This window comes from Panthera uncia, chromosome A2 (genome assembly GCF_023721935.1).
Source record: "Panthera uncia isolate 11264 chromosome A2, Puncia_PCG_1.0, whole genome shotgun sequence".
NCBI classification, from domain to species: Eukaryota; Metazoa; Chordata; class Mammalia; order Carnivora; family Felidae; genus Panthera; species Panthera uncia.
Window position 1 is genome coordinate 12,730,138 of NC_064816.1, and position 17,792 is coordinate 12,747,929.

At 61.1% G+C, this 17,792-nt stretch overlaps 2 protein-coding genes across 3 annotated transcripts in view; both read right to left on the minus strand.

The window, feature by feature from the left end:
- ISYNA1 (inositol-3-phosphate synthase 1) overlaps positions 1-5,152 on the minus strand; it is a 5,913-nt gene extending 761 nt beyond the window's left edge. Inside the window, exons 1-8 of the mRNA XM_049639423.1 lie at positions 4,889-5,152; positions 1,985-2,113; positions 1,680-1,841; positions 1,269-1,401; positions 962-1,155; positions 619-768; positions 318-533; positions 20-206 (exon numbers count right to left, since the gene is read on the minus strand). Coding sequence (XP_049495380.1) covers positions 20-206; positions 318-533; positions 619-768; positions 962-1,155; positions 1,269-1,401; positions 1,680-1,841; positions 1,985-2,113; positions 4,889-5,053 — 1,336 coding nt within the window. The 5' untranslated portion in view covers positions 5,054-5,152. The remainder of the gene's footprint in view (positions 1-19; positions 207-317; positions 534-618; positions 769-961; positions 1,156-1,268; positions 1,402-1,679; positions 1,842-1,984; positions 2,114-4,888) is intronic.
- Positions 5,153-5,275: 123 nt separating this feature from the next.
- The window catches only part of ELL (elongation factor for RNA polymerase II), a 78,301-nt gene continuing 65,784 nt past the window's right edge, over positions 5,276-17,792 (minus strand). For both annotated transcript variants that reach the window (XM_049640267.1, XM_049640268.1), the window contains exons 7-12: positions 14,886-14,982; positions 13,270-13,744; positions 10,198-10,264; positions 9,780-9,951; positions 8,444-8,488; positions 5,276-7,750 (exon numbers count right to left, since the gene is read on the minus strand). In XM_049640267.1, coding sequence (XP_049496224.1) covers positions 7,634-7,750; positions 8,444-8,488; positions 9,780-9,951; positions 10,198-10,264; positions 13,270-13,744; positions 14,886-14,982 — 973 coding nt within the window. In that variant the 3' untranslated portion in view covers positions 5,276-7,633. The remainder of the gene's footprint in view (positions 7,751-8,443; positions 8,489-9,779; positions 9,952-10,197; positions 10,265-13,269; positions 13,745-14,885; positions 14,983-17,792) is intronic.

Consider the following 17,792-nt stretch of genomic DNA (forward strand, 5'->3'; position numbering starts at 1 on the left):
CCCCCCCCCCCCCAGCGGCCCGAGGCCCACGGCCCACGCACGCAGTGGTCGGGCTCCTCGCCGGGTGCGTAGAGCACCGGGTTGCTCTGCACCATGTCATCCACCACGCTGCTCTTGGACACCTCCTTGGAGCGGAACTGTGGCGGCGCCGACAGGTTCTGCCCGTCGTTGTTGCCCAGGTGGTTGTAGCTCACGATGGACATGGTCTGCGGGGAAAAAGGGGCCCCGCGGCAGCTGCAGGCCCCGCAGCGCACAACCCCGGCGCCTAGGGTCCAAGCACCCCCTCCCGCGCCGTGCACCCCCCGGGGCCCACGCACCTTGAGGCCGGAGCCGATAAGGAAGTCCACCAGTACGGACTTGACCTTGGTCTGTCCTGACTTGAAGTCGTCTCCACCCACGAAGACGCGTCGCTGACGTGCAAGCTCGAGGGCCCCGGGTACCAGCGTGTTCTGCGGGGACCCGTTGAGGAAGGCACAGCCCTCCAAGATGCTGGCCACAGCGAAGAGAGTGGAGGGCGACACCTCCAGGCCCAGCTGCGGACGTAGGCGGGCAGTCAGCACCGAGGGGTTCTTTGGGGCTCCGGCCCTGGCCCCTCTCCAACCCCGTGTGCACCCCCACCTGGATGGTACGCAGCAAGTTCTCAGCAGTGTCGTTGAGGCCTGGGACCACTTCGCAGAAGCGCTCCGTGTTCGCTGTCCACAGGACGATGACTTTGTCGAGCCCAGCGCTGGACCGGAAGTCACGGATGTCCCTGCGGATCTGCTCCAACTGGGCGGGGAGGGAAGGAGGTTGTACAGGCCCCTCGATCTGGAGAGGTCTGGGCGACTCGGTTGCCCAAGTGCGGAGTGAGGTGTGGACCCTCAGGATGGGAGCGTGAAGACAAAAGACGGATAGAGAACGTGGGGGCAAACGGCGGGAGCAACAAGTGGCAAGGGACAAAGGACTTGGGGCGGGGCTGCACCTGCTGGGCGCGAGTGCCAAGTATGAGGTTGTCCGCACGCGCACTCTGGTTAGCGGCGATGAACTCGGGGATGTAGACAGAGGGCCGGGGGCGGAGGGACTCCATGTGTGGCCACAGTTGCTCCTGCAGTCCCCAATCCAATACTTGCGCGCGCCGCATGGCCTCAGCCAGGTTCGCGGATGATATGTCCCAGCCTGCGGCGGGGTGTGCGGGGTGGGAGGCTAACACCCCCAAGCTCAGCCCAGCCCGGAACCTAGGCCCCTCCAGGCCCCGCCTCCCACCCGCCCCTGCCTAGGGCCCCGCCCACCGTCGAACACGAGGTCGTCGGGTGCCACCATGGGCAGCAGTGCGCTGAAGGGCACGAACACCTCCTGGCCCTCGGCGTCCAAGCCCAGGCTAACGGTGCCGGCCTGCGTCAGCGAGCCGTAGTAGTTGGCCTCCTGGGGGGCGGCAGGCGGGGCGGAGTGAGGTGGGGCGTGGCGTGGGCCGCTGGCCGGCCAGGGCCCCTCCCGGCATCCTCAAGCTCCGCCTTACTTTTGGACGCCTCAGCCGCAGAAGCGGCTCCCCGTTTGGAGGTTCCCCCCGCCACGGGAGCCGGCCGGCACCTTAGGCTCCTCCCCCTGAGGGCCCCCCCTCCTTCGTAGAGCTCCGCCCCCTAGAGGCCCTTCTCCCTCCCGCACCGACTCCGGCCAAGGCCAAGCCCCACCCGACCCCCCACCTTGCGGCCGGTGCGCGTGGGCCAGGACAGGCGCAGCCGGTTGGCCAGCACGGCAGCGGTGAGCGTGGAGCCGTTGTTCCCACCCCAGCCGACGAGCATGACCCCGAGCCGGGGCACCTGCCGGACGGTCCGGAAGGTGAAGCGCGTGGACGTGGGGTATACCTGGGGACGAGCGGTGCAGTGAGTCTGGGGCCACACCCCCCTCTTACTGCAGGGACAGGCCCACAGACGTTGGGTCATTCCCGTCCCCTCCTGGCTCCCTAGTTCCCCCACTCCCACCCCACAACTCCTGGTCCCCTGCCTACCTTGAGGACACCGCCCTCGCGGCTGACGCACGTTGTCCGGTACTCGTACTGAGCCTCGATGGCGTCAGGGCCGTAGACCACGTCGGGGCTTTCGACCACGAACTCGGCTGTGGCCTCCATCGCGGAGAGCTAGGGGCGTAGGATGGGCAGGTCAGCGGGGACACGGGAGCCGGCGGACCGAGGCGACTGCGGTCCCCGGAGAGCCCGCACCAAACCCGGGGACGCACTCACCGGCGCGGAGTCAACTCGGACAGTGGCGGACGGCGAGGGCTCGGGGCGCGCGAACTCCAGAGAAAAGAGCCGCGGCCCCGCCCACGCCCCGCCCCTCACCCCACCCGCGCCAGGGAGGAGGGGCGCGCGGGGAGGAGGGGCGCGTCTGCCTAAGATTCGGGTTCAAGGCCCCGGGAGACCTTAGCCATCACCGCCCTTGGGATTCCCGCCCTGCCTGGCGCGGCAGGACATCCACGTGGGCTACAGACCCCGGCCCGAGCACGGAGCGCGTGGATTCACTTCGCACCACAGTCGCTTAAGGCGCTCGGCCACTTTGCCTCATTTTGCAAAAGAGGACAATAATGGTTGCGAGAGCGCGCCAGGCCCAGCCACAAGGCAAAAGGTGGAGCTGGAGCAGGGCAGGGGGGGCTGGGCACCTGGGTCCGAGATACTGCAGTGGAAACTAAGGCCAGAACTCTTGACTCCCGAGCCAAACGCTGCTTCAGCCTAGGCCGCCTCGGCCTCCCCCTTCCTGAGCAGAAGACACTCCCGACAGGGCTCACAAGGTGCGTGTAGGGGGCGCTGCGAGGCCTCGATTTCCCTACCTGTGGCAGGAGGGCTTGGCAGGGCCAGGCTGGAGGGGGCCGGTGTTTGGTGAGAGGGCAGCGGAAGGGAGGGGGTGGGCAGGACCAACGAGGTCAGCTGGGGAGGAGCTAGGCAGGCACAGCATGGCGCCCCCCTAGCACCCAGTGATAAGGGAGCGTGGGAACCCGGCGGGCGGGCGGGGGCGGCTCCCCCAGGAACTTTCCAAAACAAGCGGCCTCCTCCGGCTGGAAAGTTTCCACCACTGGAGCTGACCCAAAAGGTGGATAGTTGGGAACGTTCGCAGGAAACATGGTCAGGGCCTGGCCTTGGGGGTTGTGGGCTCCAAGACTCTGGCTCCAGGCTTTGCCCTCAAGGGGCTCCAGTGTAGGGGCGTCGGAAGTACAGTGGGGCACCCCTACCTAGCCAGAGGCAACTCACAGATAGGGTCTGGCAAGGGCAGGCTGCCTGGAGGAGGTGGTTGCTGCAAGGTTCTTGAGACAAGAGGACATCTCTTATGGGGAGATATGAAGGACTGCCCAGGCAAAAACCTGGGGGAGTGGGTTCGGGGGCAGATGGAAAGGTGGCCGGGTGGGAGGGAAGAGAAGCGGTCTGGGGACAAGGGCAGACCCTCGAGGCTGGAGGGAGGGCGTATTGTATAATATTTGGGTTTCGTCCCCAGTTCCTGGCTGGAGATTGAGTTCAGTCACCAACGGCCAGTGATTTCATCATATGTACATAACGGAGCCCGTGCAAAAACCCAACAAGGAGGGCTCGGGAAGCACATGACGGTGCTGCCCACATGATGGGCGGTGGCACATCTGGAGAAGGCATGGAAGCCCAGTGCCATTCTTCGCTCCCTGCCTTCACCATCTACCTCCTCCGGCTGTTGGGAGTGTTGTCCTGAGCACTGTGAGCCATTCTGGCAAACCAAGGGGGGGAGCCGAGGGAACCCCTGATGTATAGCCAGTGGGTCAGAAGTTTGGGTGGCCTGAGACTTGTGGCAGGTGTCTGAAGTCGGGGCGGTCTTGCGTGGGACTGAGCCCTTAACCTGTGGGGTCTGATGCCAGCTCCAAGAATTGAAATCCAGTAGGTGTCAGAGGACTGGAGGGAGCTTGTGCCTCCAAGTGACAAGTGACCTGGGAATGTGTGCAGAGACCAGAGAGGTCCCCAGCCCCAGGCCTGGGGAGCCCTAGCATTCACTGGGCAGCCTGCGGGAGGTGCCAGGAAGATGGTGGGGGCAGAGCTGACCCAGACAGGCTCCCCGGAAGGGCAGTGGGGTGGCTGGGTGGGGGGCTGGGAGGGACGAGGCCTCGGGCTGCTTCTAATCCTGGCAGACAAATGGGCACCGTACAGTGCTCGCAGGGACCACCTGGGGACCCCGGTGGGGCTCTCGAGGGCAGGGGCAGGGCTGTCTCAGCCACCGAGTGCCAGTGCCCAGGTGGAGCCCGGCGCACAGGAGGGACTGTGGGATCGGAGTGCGGCAAGATGACACCTGGGGATGTCGTCCAACAAGTGGCCGGAATGGTGGGCGGCCCCTAGCCCCTCGGCCATGGTACTGATTGTGAGCTTGGGAAGACCCTTCTGGGGCTGGGGGGCTGGACTTGTGACGTCCTTGGCTCGGGAAGGATGGTCACGGGACTGCCTGCCGCTGAGGTGCCGGGGGTGACGGCCACCCTGGGAGGCACAGGGGCTGCAGGGGAGTCTGGTGGAGGGCCTAGGGAGTCGGGTGGGCAAGGCGAAGCTGAGGCGTGACGGGGTTGAAGGAGGCAGACGCTGGCCCTGGACTCCGGACCGTGGGGGAGAGAGATGTTATCCCCGAGAAGAACGGTACGGGCAGGCCGCCCGGGGAGCAGGGTACACTCTGCCCCACAGGGCCTGCTTGACCTTGTCTCCTGCGCCCCTTGGATTCCCAGGCCACCTTAGAACTCGGACCAAGGCTGCTGGCCAGCAGGGCTGTCCCAGAGGCTAAGGCCCACAGCCCCTGACCCCTGGACCCCTTTAATCCCAGTCTTACTCTTTATCTATTTTTCCTTCCTAAGATAAACACCCACCCGCACCACGTCCTTCAAGAACAGGACCCTGACCCCTGCCTTGCCTTCAGCTCCTCACCTGGAACATGGGACAAGGACAGCCATCCCTGCTGGCATCCCGGGCCTGTGGGATTCCACTGGGCCTCAGCGTCCCCATCCCCATCATGGGCACAGGGGCGGCCCCAGCGAGCCGGCCTAGTTGGGAGAAACAATAAAATAGCGCCGTCACCGCCGTTTTCATCATTTCCCCAAACGTGGGTGCTCCCCTGGCCCCACGCGTTCCCTGCTCCTGGGGGCTCTGGCACTTCGGGAGGCCTCTGCTGGGCCTGGTCTACCCTGTCCACACCCGGGGACACGGCCCTGCTCATACACCCACCCTGGCTCCCCGCTGCCCCCACATCCCCAGTGTCCATTCCTCTCCTGCCTGTGACCAAGTGGTCTGGCCTCGTGCCTTGGCACCTGCAGGGCCCATCACCTCGCTGGGTCAGCCTTCACCTGCCGGCCTCACCCCCACGTGTGCTCGTCACCATGGCTACTCCGGGGCCGGCCAAGTCTAGTCCTGACCCCAGCCCTCCCCGACAGGGGCCCAGGAGGCCCCTGGCTGTGACAGACACAAACGCACCCAGGCACTCCGGGCTGCTAGGTTCGGTTCAGTGAAATTTATTGTAGGTTGAAAAAAAATCAGCATTCACCTGTTTAGTGTACAAAAAGGACACTAGATCTTTTAAGAAAATATTAGGAAACTGAAGACGCGGATGCCTTTCAATCGTAACATTTTGGCAAAAGTGAAAAGTTCTTGTAAACACCAACTCCATGGCTCAAAATAGTTTTTCTCCACAGTACAATATTAAAAAGGGGGTGCAAAACACAGTATCAATAAGTTAGACCATATTTAATCAGCTAGAACTTTTGTCCATCCACCCCCAAAGCACAAAACTTTTTCTTAGCTTCATAATTCCTTAAAAGGAGAAAAACAACAACAACAACAAAAAACAACAAAAAGCCAACAACAAAAAGGAAATTCAACCGAGAGTCCCTTGAACCGGTTCCCAGGGCAGAGGGCCGGGTCAGCCCCGCGGGCTGCAGCCTCCTTAAATAATCCCTTTTCACCCGGGTCCGCGCGTCCGGCTGAGGACAGTCTACGCGTACAACGCGGCTGTCTGCAGAACTCGGGGGGGTCCCTGGAGCCTGCTCAACCCTTATCCCACTCCATCCCAAATGAAAAAAAACAAAACAACCACTGAAACATGAAGGGTCAGTTCCCTCGATGCTCGGGGCGTCCCAGGGGTCCCAAGAAAGGAGCCTTGGGTGGGGCAGGCACGCTGCCGGTGCCTCCGTGAGGGCGCCTGCTCTTTGGGAAACCGTTAGGAGACGTCCCCGTGGCTTGGAAAAATAGACATTTTTCTGCGTGAGCATTTCTGCTCTCCCTGCCTCACCACTGTTGGCGACAGCACCCCCCACCCACCCAGCGCATGACCCCGGGCTCCAGGATGCAGCCTCTCCGTCTGCCTTCCCTGGTTGTGGCTTCGCCGAGTGCGGCCCTGAATGTGAACACACGCCTCCGTCCCCACTGCACCCCGGCGGGGCCCTCACACACACGTACACACACATACATGTGGTCCCCCAACACTGGGGGACACTAGACTAGGCACAGCTACTAAGCAGCAATGATGGTGTCCATGGATCCCACGCCCCCCGCCCAGAGTGGGCGGACAGGGCACGTTTTCTGAGCTCACTCTCAGGGGGTCCCCGGACCCCATCAACCCCCCCCCCAGCCCCTCCCTGAGTATAAACCCTGCGGTGACTCTGCTAAGATGACCCCAAGACCCACAAGTGGACTGAGGGATGGAGTGAGGTCAACAGCATGGAGACCACACGGTCTCAGCGCGAAAAGAAAAGCAGCAGCAAAGGGGGAAATCGAGAACGTAATAAAAGAAAATCCGACACTGTTGTTGCAGTGTGAGCTCGGAGCACAGAAAACCCCCAGTGACCCCCTACAGCTGAGGGCCTGAAATAGCAGGGCAGGCCTGGTGGGCCGAGAGCCGCTCTGCCCCTCCGGCTCTCAGCAGCTGCTCTGGGGCCAGCTGGAGTTCTCGAAATAGACCTGGGCGGGCCTCTACCCCCTTAGAGCAGAGACCCCGTCCGGGCCTGGGCCGGGAGAGGCCCGGGGCTGTAGGGAGGGCCCAGGGCGGGAGCACAGCCAAACGTGGGCATCAGCTGCACCCCCGCCCCTGCCCACCGCCCCCTCCTTGGTTCTCTCCTCAGCCCTCAGGAGCAACTCTCGACTTTCAGATGGCATCTGTAATACTGCAGAAAGGACACAGGGCGGCATCTAGACCCTGGTGCCCAAGGAGGGGAGGCACAGGTTTAGAAAAGATGCTTTCTCTCTCATACAAAAATAGACTGAAGTCTCATAAGCAGTAGCTAAAAGTGGCTGTCTTTGTATAAAACTAGAAAAGGCAGGCAGGCTGGCCTTGGAGTCTTTCGGGGAGGGGGAAGCTCAAGCCCCTTGGGCTGTGGGCCGGAGAAGAGGTGGGGGCTCCTCAGGAGGTGGGGGGGGGGCCGGGGGAGTGGGATGAGACGCCGGCCCCCGCACCTGGATCTGTGACCTGTGGGCACCAGGTCTGCAGGGGCTCCCCCGAAAGCCGGCGTTGCTGGCTCAGATGAACGTGTCTTCCTCGTGTTTATTTGTTTAAATAAATCTTTTTCCGCTCTGGAACTCCCCACCCCACCCCACCCCCCCCCGCCCCCAGCTCCCCCACCATCCAGGAGGGTTGGCCCGGCGTGGGGAGCCAGCCCGGACCACCAGCCCCGTGGCCTCAGGCTAGGGCCAGGCCTGCAGCTGTCGCTGGTCGTACTCGGCGATGAGCCTCTTGATGTGGGCCAGCTTGCTGTGCAGGTACTCGCAGCGGTGCTTCTCCTGGCTGTAGTTGGTGTTGGTCTGCAAGAGAGCAGCGGCAGGGCTGAGCCACATCCTGCAGCCGCCACCCCAGAGTGTGCCCTGTGTGAAGCAGGCCAGCCTGCTGGTCGCCTCGGGCTCCCACTCCGCCTACTTGCAGGCCAGTGCCCACCAAGCAATGACAGGGACCCTTGCTCTACCTTGGGCCAGAGCCCTGGGCTGGTGTCCCTCCCTCCCCCGCCCCCAAGCCCCATCCTGGGAAACATGGTCACTGCCAGGATGAGGGTCAGAGGCAAGACTGTCACAAAGTCTCCTTCCTGGGCTGGGACCTGGCTGGCAGAGAAACACCCTGGCACACGGGGGCACACACGTGGTGAAGCCACAGCTCGTGGCCTTGAGGAGCAAGAACCGACAGAGCCCTGACTAGGCATTCCTGCCAGACTAGCAGCTGGGGGCGGGAAGCTTCGGCTCCTCCCTTGACCTTGGAGGGAGCCGGAAAGAGCCTGGGGGCTGCACCCACGAAGCAGTGGGAGAGCTGGAGGGTGCTGGGGTGCCCAGGGAGGGACGGGCTGAGCTTCTTAGCTGTCAATGGGGGCAGGGACTGCCCTGAGGACCCAAGACTCCAGCCTAGCCAAGGCCCATCCCCTTTCCGTCCTCTCCCGGACTCTAGTGCTGCTCACCTTAAGCCAGCTTCGTCTGACCCCCTCCCCAAGCCCACAAAGGGTAGATACTTACCTTTTTGATTTTTCGATATTCCTGCAAAATCTGCCCGCGAGTAGTCTGGAAAACAAAAGAAAGCGAACAATGACCCTGGCTGCAGGAAACCCCAACTGAGTGACCCCTTCTCCCTGATAACCTGTGACCTGCACAGTCACCACCTGCCTTGAGACAATAGCCTCAGCATGGCGTGAGGGAAGCTGACCAAAGTAAAGAGAGGCAGGCCGAGGGGCGGGGAGGGGAGATGAACAAGGCAGGAGGTGGGGGGAGGATGTTGGGCCAGGGGAGAGAGAGGCAGGGGCCCAGCCTCAGGGACCAGCATGATGGGCAGCACAGCGGGAGGGGCCGGTCAGAACCGTGGGAGGGAGGAGGCAAAGAGCAGGCTGGGTGGCCTCCTTCCCTCACACCCAGTTGGCCTGTCCTCTGTTCAAGGCCAACCATCCGAGGGTGCAGGGAGCTACTGGGGGAATGTCCACGCGGGGGCTGCAGGAGGGAAGAGAGAGAGAGACCCCAGGGACTCATGTATCCCAGACCCTCAGAACCCCGGTCGTGCCTCCAATTACGAGCTGGTTTTGTCCGGAAGCCAAGGTGGCTCCCACGAGGGGAGACGGACCTCAACACCCGATCAATCAGATAACTAGCTCCGAAAGGTGTCACGAGGGGAGGCTGGAGTCCCAGGGCTGCTGACCAAGGGTAGAGCCCCCTCCGACCCCCCACCGGTGAGCTCCAACACGGTCAGCTCGGGGAGCCCGCGTGCCTTTGATCAGAGGGTGAGGGAGTCCTAAGACGGGCAGGGGGCCACAGGAACCCTCCAGCCCCTCCCCCTGTGGCTCTGAGAGCACGGGTGGGCTGTGAGCCGCAGAGAGGACCCCAGGGGCTCTTGCAGGGGGGACCCAGTGATCCGACCCACCGCTCTGTGCGGGGCTCCAGATGCCACCCCTGCCCTAACAGGTCACCTCCCACCTGCGGAATCAGCCTCCACCGTCCCCATCGCAGAGGAGGCCAAACTTGGCCCGACGGCCCGCGGACTTCCACGGCCGAGCCCCGGGGATGGGCCTGAATCACAAGAGCAGCAAGGGGCAGCTGACCGCCAGGCGCGACAGGGAGAAACACCGGCAGACGCGGCGGCCCTCCTCCCCTGGGAGGGGTAGAGGCCAGGCTCGGGGGCCATGGCTAGGGCTGGAGGCCTCGGGTGTGGCTGCACCCATGAGAAACAGGCCCGTCTCACCAGGTCGGGTGCAGAGCACGGGGGGCCGGTGTGCGGCGCCCGGGGTGGGCCGGAGGTGGGCCGGGCCCCCAGCCCAGAGTCTGTCTGTGAGTGCGGTGGACGGTGGCGGGGGAGGGGGGTGTCCACCTCGTATTCCTCGGAGCCCTGGGACAATTGGCGGAGCTGGGCGTCCAGCTGCGTGAAGCGCCGTGTGATCTGCTCGATGCGCGCGTGCAGGTCGCGGTACTCGCTGTACTCCGCGTTAAAGTCGTTCTTGTAGCTCTGGCGCTGCTCCGAGGAGGAAATGGTGGCATATTTCCTGGGGAGAGGGAGAGAGGGGCCAGCAGGGCCCAGGGGGCTGCTGCGGAGAGAGGCTGGGGTGCCCGTGGTCGCCCGCGCCCCGCCCCCCACCAGCCCCCACCTCGTGGGTGATTTCCTGGCTTGAGCGGGAGCCTGGTCCTAGAACTCCCACACAGCAACATGCAGTCGGATCCTACCTCCGCTAACTTGCGGTGCGGGGGAGAGCGTGGGGCGGGGAGGGGGGGCCAACCAGGGAAGTACTCACAGCAAGTAGTCGGGGGTCTCTGAGGTTGACGTGGGAACGCTCGAGCTGTTGCAGGCCCCATTTAAACCTACGAAGGAAGAGCAAATGCGTACCTTCTGAGTCCACACCGAGACCCGCACCAAGCTCTGTGGTCCGGAGGACGTGGAAGGATAGCAGAAGCGGGGTCAGGAAGGGCAGAGGGAGTGTGAGGGCTGGGCAAGCGACACCTCGGGGGCCTCACTGGACCCAGAAGCGCCGCAGCCGAGCCAAGTGTGCGTCCCTGGACCACAGTCGTGCAAAGTGCAGGGAGCCCTGGCGTGCCGCGTGCACGTTTCCGGCAAGCAGCAGAAAGGACGCGTTAACGACAGGGCCAACGCACGGGCCACTTGTTCAGAGCTTGACCGATCCAGAGACCTTGCTACCTCTGCTGACTGCATGTAAAAGACCGCTACTCTGAAAAGAAGCAACGCCCTTGTCCAAGGTCTCTGGCCCTGCAGGACGAAGAATGATGGCCACCTTGTTCCTGCCCGCATCCCAGGCCATCCACTAGGAGGAGCTGGAGGACACGGGACTGTCCGCGGCTCTTGGGGGCAGAGTAGACCAAAACTACCATCTAGCAGATTTCCCGGGGGGGGGGGGGGGGCTTCTTTCAGGCGGCCTTTTTTCTCAGCACGGAAGACATCTGTCACCATGCAGTATATCCTCGGTACCCACTGTGTGTCCCTCTGACTGGAGAGCAGCCCACCTGGGAATCCCTGGGCTGCAGGGAATGATTCCCACCATGGAGCACACCTCTCCCCCCTCTCGGGGCCGTGGCCCGATGAACACACATGTAAGTTTAGTCCGTGCTTCCGCGACCCACGCTTTGCATAAGGTACGCCTTCCAGAGTGTTCTGCCATGTGTGGGCCCAGTCAGCATTGCCTCATTTAGCCTTCCTGAGATCTTCAGGTAAGAGAACAAATGGAGAAACCAAGGCTCAGGGTCAGATTCACCTACCACCTGAGACACCTCTGGGGTCTGGCCTGAGCAAAACTTAGAGGCCCTACTCCTACTGGAGCACTCTCTGTGCATCGTCCTCACTCAGCCACCCCCCTTCACTAGCCGAGCTGATTCCCACCGTGTGCCCCAGGCCTACAGGGAACCCCCCACAGCTGCCCCCCCCCATTGTCCCTTCTACCAGCTTCTCCTATGCCTCCCCCGTGCCTGGGTCCCCCTGTGAGAGGGACTCCCCATCCGACCCCTCAGAGGTCAGTGGGCCTCCTGAGCTCGGCCTGGCTGTGCCCAACCCCCACACCCAGTACACCAGCCTGCCCAGGAAGGTACCCTGAAGCAACAGCAGGGGTCCAGGGACCGAGCAAGAGTGGGGGGCAGACACAAGGATGGGCGTAGGACCCAGGAGTGCACCTGCAGCACAGGCACGAGTTGGGGCTATGGGCCCAAGGTGGCATCAGGACAGGGGTGGCTAAGAAGAGCCATCTGCCCGGCAGATGCTGCATCTGTCGGGGTCAGAGGCAATCGTGGCGCAGGACTGGGACAGTACCGCATAGAGGAGTGGGTTAAATCAATGCCTGTGCCTCCCGTGTGGAACACGAGAGCGAGAAAGCTTCCTCACATGCTGACCTGGAACCTTCTCCAGTGAGTCTGAAGCAGAGGCAGGGTGCACAAAGAACCAAGGTGGCTGTTTCCTGCTTGTACGGCTGCCTGCACAGGCAGAGCACATACTCTATCCCAGAAGGAGCCTCGGAGCAGGACGGGGGGCCTCTGTGCCCAACCGTTTTGTTACCATTCGAGGCACCTGCGAGACGCAGATGAAGACAGTCACCCAGCCTAAGGCACAGCTCCCAGTGCCTCAGCTGTCCTTATGCCTTCCCTCGGGCCATCTTACTCCCTGGTTTGCCCGGTTCCAAACCTCACTTTCTCACTTTAATCCGGGGACAAGCTACCTAGGCCACTGTGTCCTGGGCGGGACCTGAAGCCACCTGAGTCTCACGTGTGGGGCCCACCCCATGGTATTCCTCCTTCCCAGGGCCCTTCCAGGGGCACATGGGGTCTTCACCGTTTGGGACAGGAAGTGCTGACCGGCTGGGCCTGCTCAGGGTTTATCTCCCCAGGCAGGACAGGCTCAAGGGAACTAGGCCTCACCTCAAGGGAGGGGCCGGCAAAGGCCTTTCTAGAGAGCAGTTGAACAACTCATTAAAAATAAGGAGAATGCAGCTCCACCCTTGTCCCAGGAATGCCTCCTGCTCGGATCCTTTCTGGACACATAATCTGAGAGCGGCAGAAAGTCACACAGCGTGAGACTGCCTGCAGGAGGCAGGTGCAGCTGCGTCTCTGTGGCCACATCATGCTGATTCTGTTAACAGCCACGTGGGGTGCTCAGCTCGGGCGCCTAGGGCCGTGAACTCAAGGTGACCCAAGCTCTGGGGGTGAAGACCCCCACTCCCACCCCAAGCCTGGCCTGTCCATACACCTTCCCAGCATCTCTGGGCCCCACAAAGGTTCTCCCGCTCTCTCTCCAGCCAGCCTTGCACCTGCTGCTGTGGTCCCAGCTTTCTCGACTTCGGCTTCCTCACCTGCTACATGACCTCATTCTGACTTCTACTGCCTGCTGTTCTATGGACAGCTTCCCAAACCCAGTCTCCACAGGCTGAAATATTCACTAGTCAGCAGGCTACACAAGGCCTGCAGCGGCCCACGTGCCGCCCCACTGCCTTCCCTGAACCCCAGCCCCACCCTGCTCCCCCCTTTCAGTGTCTGGGACCTCCCTGCAGCCAGAGCTGTAGCCTGGAACTAGCTCCTCTCCGGGTGCGTTGTTTGCCTCCATGGGCCTCAGCTCGGTCGGGTTCTGTGCACCCAGCACCAGCCTGGCACACAGCAGGACTGCAGAAGCCTCCAAGGCCAAGACCACTGGGGCACTCACGACCTCGTACAAGAACACAGGGTGCAAAGGGGTTGAATGTGCAGGGTGTGCCAATATGGGGGTCCACGGGGTGGTACAGCCCCCTCTGAGCAATGGCGGGTGTGGGGAGCTCAGGCTCCTGGCAACGTCCTCCTGCAGTCTCCCACCACCAGGCCTGTCTCCTGGTACCTACCCGGGGCATCTGGTGGGGCTCCAAGGGGGCTGGGCATGTGGTCTGGCAACCGGGCCTGGTGCCTGTCCTCAGCTGCCCTCTCCTTATCTTTGTGCTTCTTGGACTTCTTCTTGGATTTGCTGCGCGATGAGCCGCCATGGGGCCTGCTGGGCTGGGCACAGTCCGTCAGCAGGGGCAAACCGAGGCGCGTAGTCGGGGCCGGGGCGGCCACTTCTCTGTGATCACAGTCCCGGCCGCTGTGGCCCAGGTCATTGCTGACGTCAGCCAAGGGGTCATGGGCCCTCGGGGGCTCCAACCGCGGGGGCAGGTGGGCATCCGTGCCAGCCAGCGGGCCTGGGGTAGGCAATAGGGCCTCGCGGCCATGGGGTGCACTCAGCTTCCCATTGATGGCAGGCTGAGCTCTCTGGGTGAAATGTGATATCCTGGGTTTCTTGCTGGCCAGGGGATCGATGAAATCAGGAGGCTGTGGTCGTTTCTACAAAGGAAGGGAAACAATTTTAGAAGGGAGACTGTGTCTGGAACCACTGGTGTCCCTTGAGAAGTGGCTGGGGAGCAACAGGCTGACCCTGAGCTCAGCAGCGAGGCCCTAGGAAACCCGGTGCCCACCTGCAAGGCCCACTCTGGCCACGAGGGGGCACACAGAAACAGCCAGGCCCTTGCTGAGGCAGGCTCAGCCCACCCTGAGTAGGAGCAGAGAAGCAGCATCAGCAGAACTGGCCAGCTGAAGCACTCAAAAAGGCCACCTCTAGGGACTGGTCTGAAACGTCCCTGCTTCCAGCATCTTCCCTAGATGAGGGGGATGGTGACAGAATCAAGTCCGAAGGATACAGGGCAGCCCCACCGGCTGGGATATCCACCCCCCTAGCCGCAGGACTCCTTGGATCCCCATGGCAACCCTGCTACGCGTGCAGGCCTCATCCCCATTTCACAAGTGAGAAGGCTGAGGCGCGTGAGGCAGGGACGGACCACAGACAGCCCAGACCCAGGGAAGCAGCTAGACAGAAAGATGGTGGACAGCAGGCCCGCGATCAGGGGGAAGCAGTGCAATGGGGCCCTCAGCCCTTTATTTTGGCCCCAAAGCCAGGGCACGCAGAGACCTGACCTCGCCACAAGCAGGCTTCAGAGCCTTGGACACGGGCTGGGAGCCTCCAAGGCAAAGGAGAGAAGGGAGATAAATAAGGGACCTGGGACAAGGGACTCACGGGCCAGAGCATGCAGGTAGGGACATGTGAGTGCCCTTGCTGACTACTGATTAAATCAGCAGCGGCCACCACTCACAGGGCCCTGTGCCCGCAGCCAGCACACTCCATTTTACAGAATCTTCGCGACAGCTTGAGAAGCAAGTGCACCTGCCATGCCTGCTGGCTCAGGGCAACGCGGTGGCCTGCTCTCCATCCACCCACAAGTACTCGAGGGAACTGCGCCAAGGGCCCGGGCCCGGGTCCCCAGACTGGGGGAAGCCAGGCAGCTGCTCACTCCACACCGGGCCCTGAGCCAAGGGCCCAACAGGCTACCCAAACAGTGAGGTCCGCCCTGGCCCCCTGGCTCCTACCCCGCCCTCCCCCCTCACCACTGCCACCACCACCTGCGGTCACACCCATGCCTGCCACTCCTACCTGAGGGGGCGAGGCCGAGCTTCCATGTTCCCTGGGAGGACTGGAGGCAGCAGGGTCTCCGGGGAGGCCACCTGCACTCTGTGGCTGGCACAGCTTCCTATGAAGGAGAAGTGGGGTAGTTGAAAGGCCCCGCACACCCAGGCCCACCTGCCTTTCCACGGACACCATGCTGTCCCACCCTCACCCAGTGATTTGGGGAGGGGCCAGATGCCCTGGCGAACCAGAACGGGGTCGAGTACGCCGGGAACATCAGGGCATGGTAGGCAGAGAGCAGCCTGAGCACGTCCACCCTGGGTTCATCCATAGCCCAGAGGACCACCCCCGCTCAAGGGTCAGTGGACACCTCCTCATCTAGACACCCGTTACTGTGGAGACCAGGGACCCAAGTAAAATTGACTGGATATTCAAGGTCTGTGTCACGTCCCTGTGGAAGCTGGGTAAACTGGAGCACCGGCCCCCTCCTTTTAAAAACAATCATTCAGGGTGCCTGGGTGGCTCAGTCAGTTGAGCATCTGACTTCGGCTCAGGTCATGATCTCACCGTCTGTGAGTTCGAGCCCTGCGTTGGGCTCTATGCTGACAGCTCGGAGCCTGGAACCTACTTCAAATTCTGTGTGTGTCTCTCTCTCTCAAAACATTAAAAAAAAAAAAAAAAATCATTCGTCCTAATAATGCTGCTTACTGCAGAAACTTTAGAAAATGCAGAAGGGGACTGAGATGACCTGGCATGACAGGAAGTCCTCCCGGATTCAGGACTCACTTTCCTGGGAGCCACATTACAATACCTCCTCAAGGGCGACAGGGGCAGCCAGCAATCCACAGGAGGGGTACCTGAGCATAACAGTGCAGCCAGGGACCAAACAACTCTGACACTCAACGGGCAAACAGAAGGCCTACTAGTGACCCTGGCCTGAGGCCCCTCTCTAATCCGCCTCTCATATTCCCGGAGGTTACGAGTCTCACAGGAGCCCAGCCGCCAGCCCGGTGCTGTGCGTGGTGCCACGGGCCCTCCAAGTGCCCTGCAAATGTCTGCCACGGGGACCATGTCGTCTGCACTGCTCTTGAGCACTGACAAGCAGAGCACAACTCCTTGACCGATGGCCACATTACAGACCACCGCTGCTGCCCCCTCCACGGTGGCCCCAAATGCAAGGAGAGCCACAGGAAAAGGGCCTGCAACACGCAAGCACGCACCAGGGTAAAACAGTCCGTGTGGCCACAAGGGGTACTGCCAGTCTGCTGTCCGGGCCACAAGGAAGCAACCGGAGGCATTCACATGCACTCTTTCCAGCCTCCGTTAAAAAGGCACGAAAGACGGGGGCGCCTGGGTGGCACAGTCGGTTAAGCGTCCGACTTCAGCCAGGTCACGATCTCGCGGTCCGTGAGTTCGAGCCCCGCGTCAGGCTCTGGGGCTGACGGCTCGGAGCCTGGAGCCTGCTTCGGATTCTGTGTCTCCCTCTCTCTCTGCCCCTCCCCCGTTCATGCTCTGTCTCTCTCTGTCCCAAAAATAAATTAAAAAAAAAACGTTGAAGAAAAAGAGGAAAAAAAAAAAAAAAAAAAAAGGCACGAAAGAGGGGAAAGACAGCAGCACGGTCTAATGCAGAAAGCAGAGGTGGTGACTATCTTATAGGAGCCAAGAAAACGGGGCCCCAGGCCACAGGACCCCACGGGCCTGGGGGTCAGAGCCTCAGAGACCGCAGAGAAGGGGCTCCTGCAGGGCTGTGCGCTCTCTGCTCTGGATCCTGGTCCACTGCGGGGAAAGACCCCACAGTATGCTGAGGAGTGAAGGAGCCCAGGCCTTCTCTGGGAGGCCAGGAGGCTGCTCAAGCCACACCTGGACAACAAGATGGACAGACGTGTGGCCTCGGGAGAGGAGGAAAGAGAGGGGCCCGTGGGGCTTCAGAGAAACCTCAGCAGCCCTCCTGAGGAGGTGAAGCCGCTCAGAGGAAAGTCTTGAAGGCCTGCACCCGGGCCTCCAGGTAACAAATGTGAGAGAGACAAGAAAATGCATTTGAAAGGGAAGAGAGACTCTATAAGCAGATGAAAATTTTAAATCCACAACAGAAACACCAGCCTTAGTATCCTCAGAAAGACAAAGGACTCCAAATAGACATTTCTCCAAACGAGAATAGACATTGGTCATTCTCCAAACGAGAACAGACATTTCTCCAAAGAAGATACACAAATGGCCAAGAAGCACATGAAAAAGTGCTCAACACCGTTAGTCGTCACGAAAATGCAAATCAAAACCACAAGGAGATATTACCTCACATCCATAAGAGGGCTAGAATTAAAAACAAAAAACCAAACAGAACAAAAAACCAGAAAATGGGGGAAAAAAAGCAAGTACTGGAAGCTTTCTGTGCATTGTTGGTGGGAACGTAAAACAGTGCGGCTGTTGTGGAGAAAAGTCTGGCAGTTTTTCGAAAACCTCAACTCCACTCCTCCTTCCTCACCTGAGAGGACTGAGACTCTTTGTCCATACACATCCCCTGACACAAATGTTCACAGGAGCGCTACCCACAATCACCAAGAGAAAGAGATGACCCGAGGGTCCAGCAGCAGATGAATGAATAGACAGCTGTGGTGTATAACCACACACGAGAGAATATTACTGAGCCACAACAAGGAACAAGGCTCTGCCACGTGTTACAATCTACAGGAACCTTAAAAAACGTTACAGAGTAAAAGCAGCCAGTCAGAAAAGGCCACGTGGTGTATGATCCCGTTTATATGAAACGTCCAGACAGAACAGGCAAATCCAAAGACACAGAAAGCAGATCAGTGGTTACCAGGGGCTGGGGGAGGGCGATGGGAGTATCTGCTAATGTGGGGTTCCATTTATGGGGACATGTTCTGGAACCAGCTAGAGGTAGTAGTTGTACAATGTTGTGGATATAATTAATGC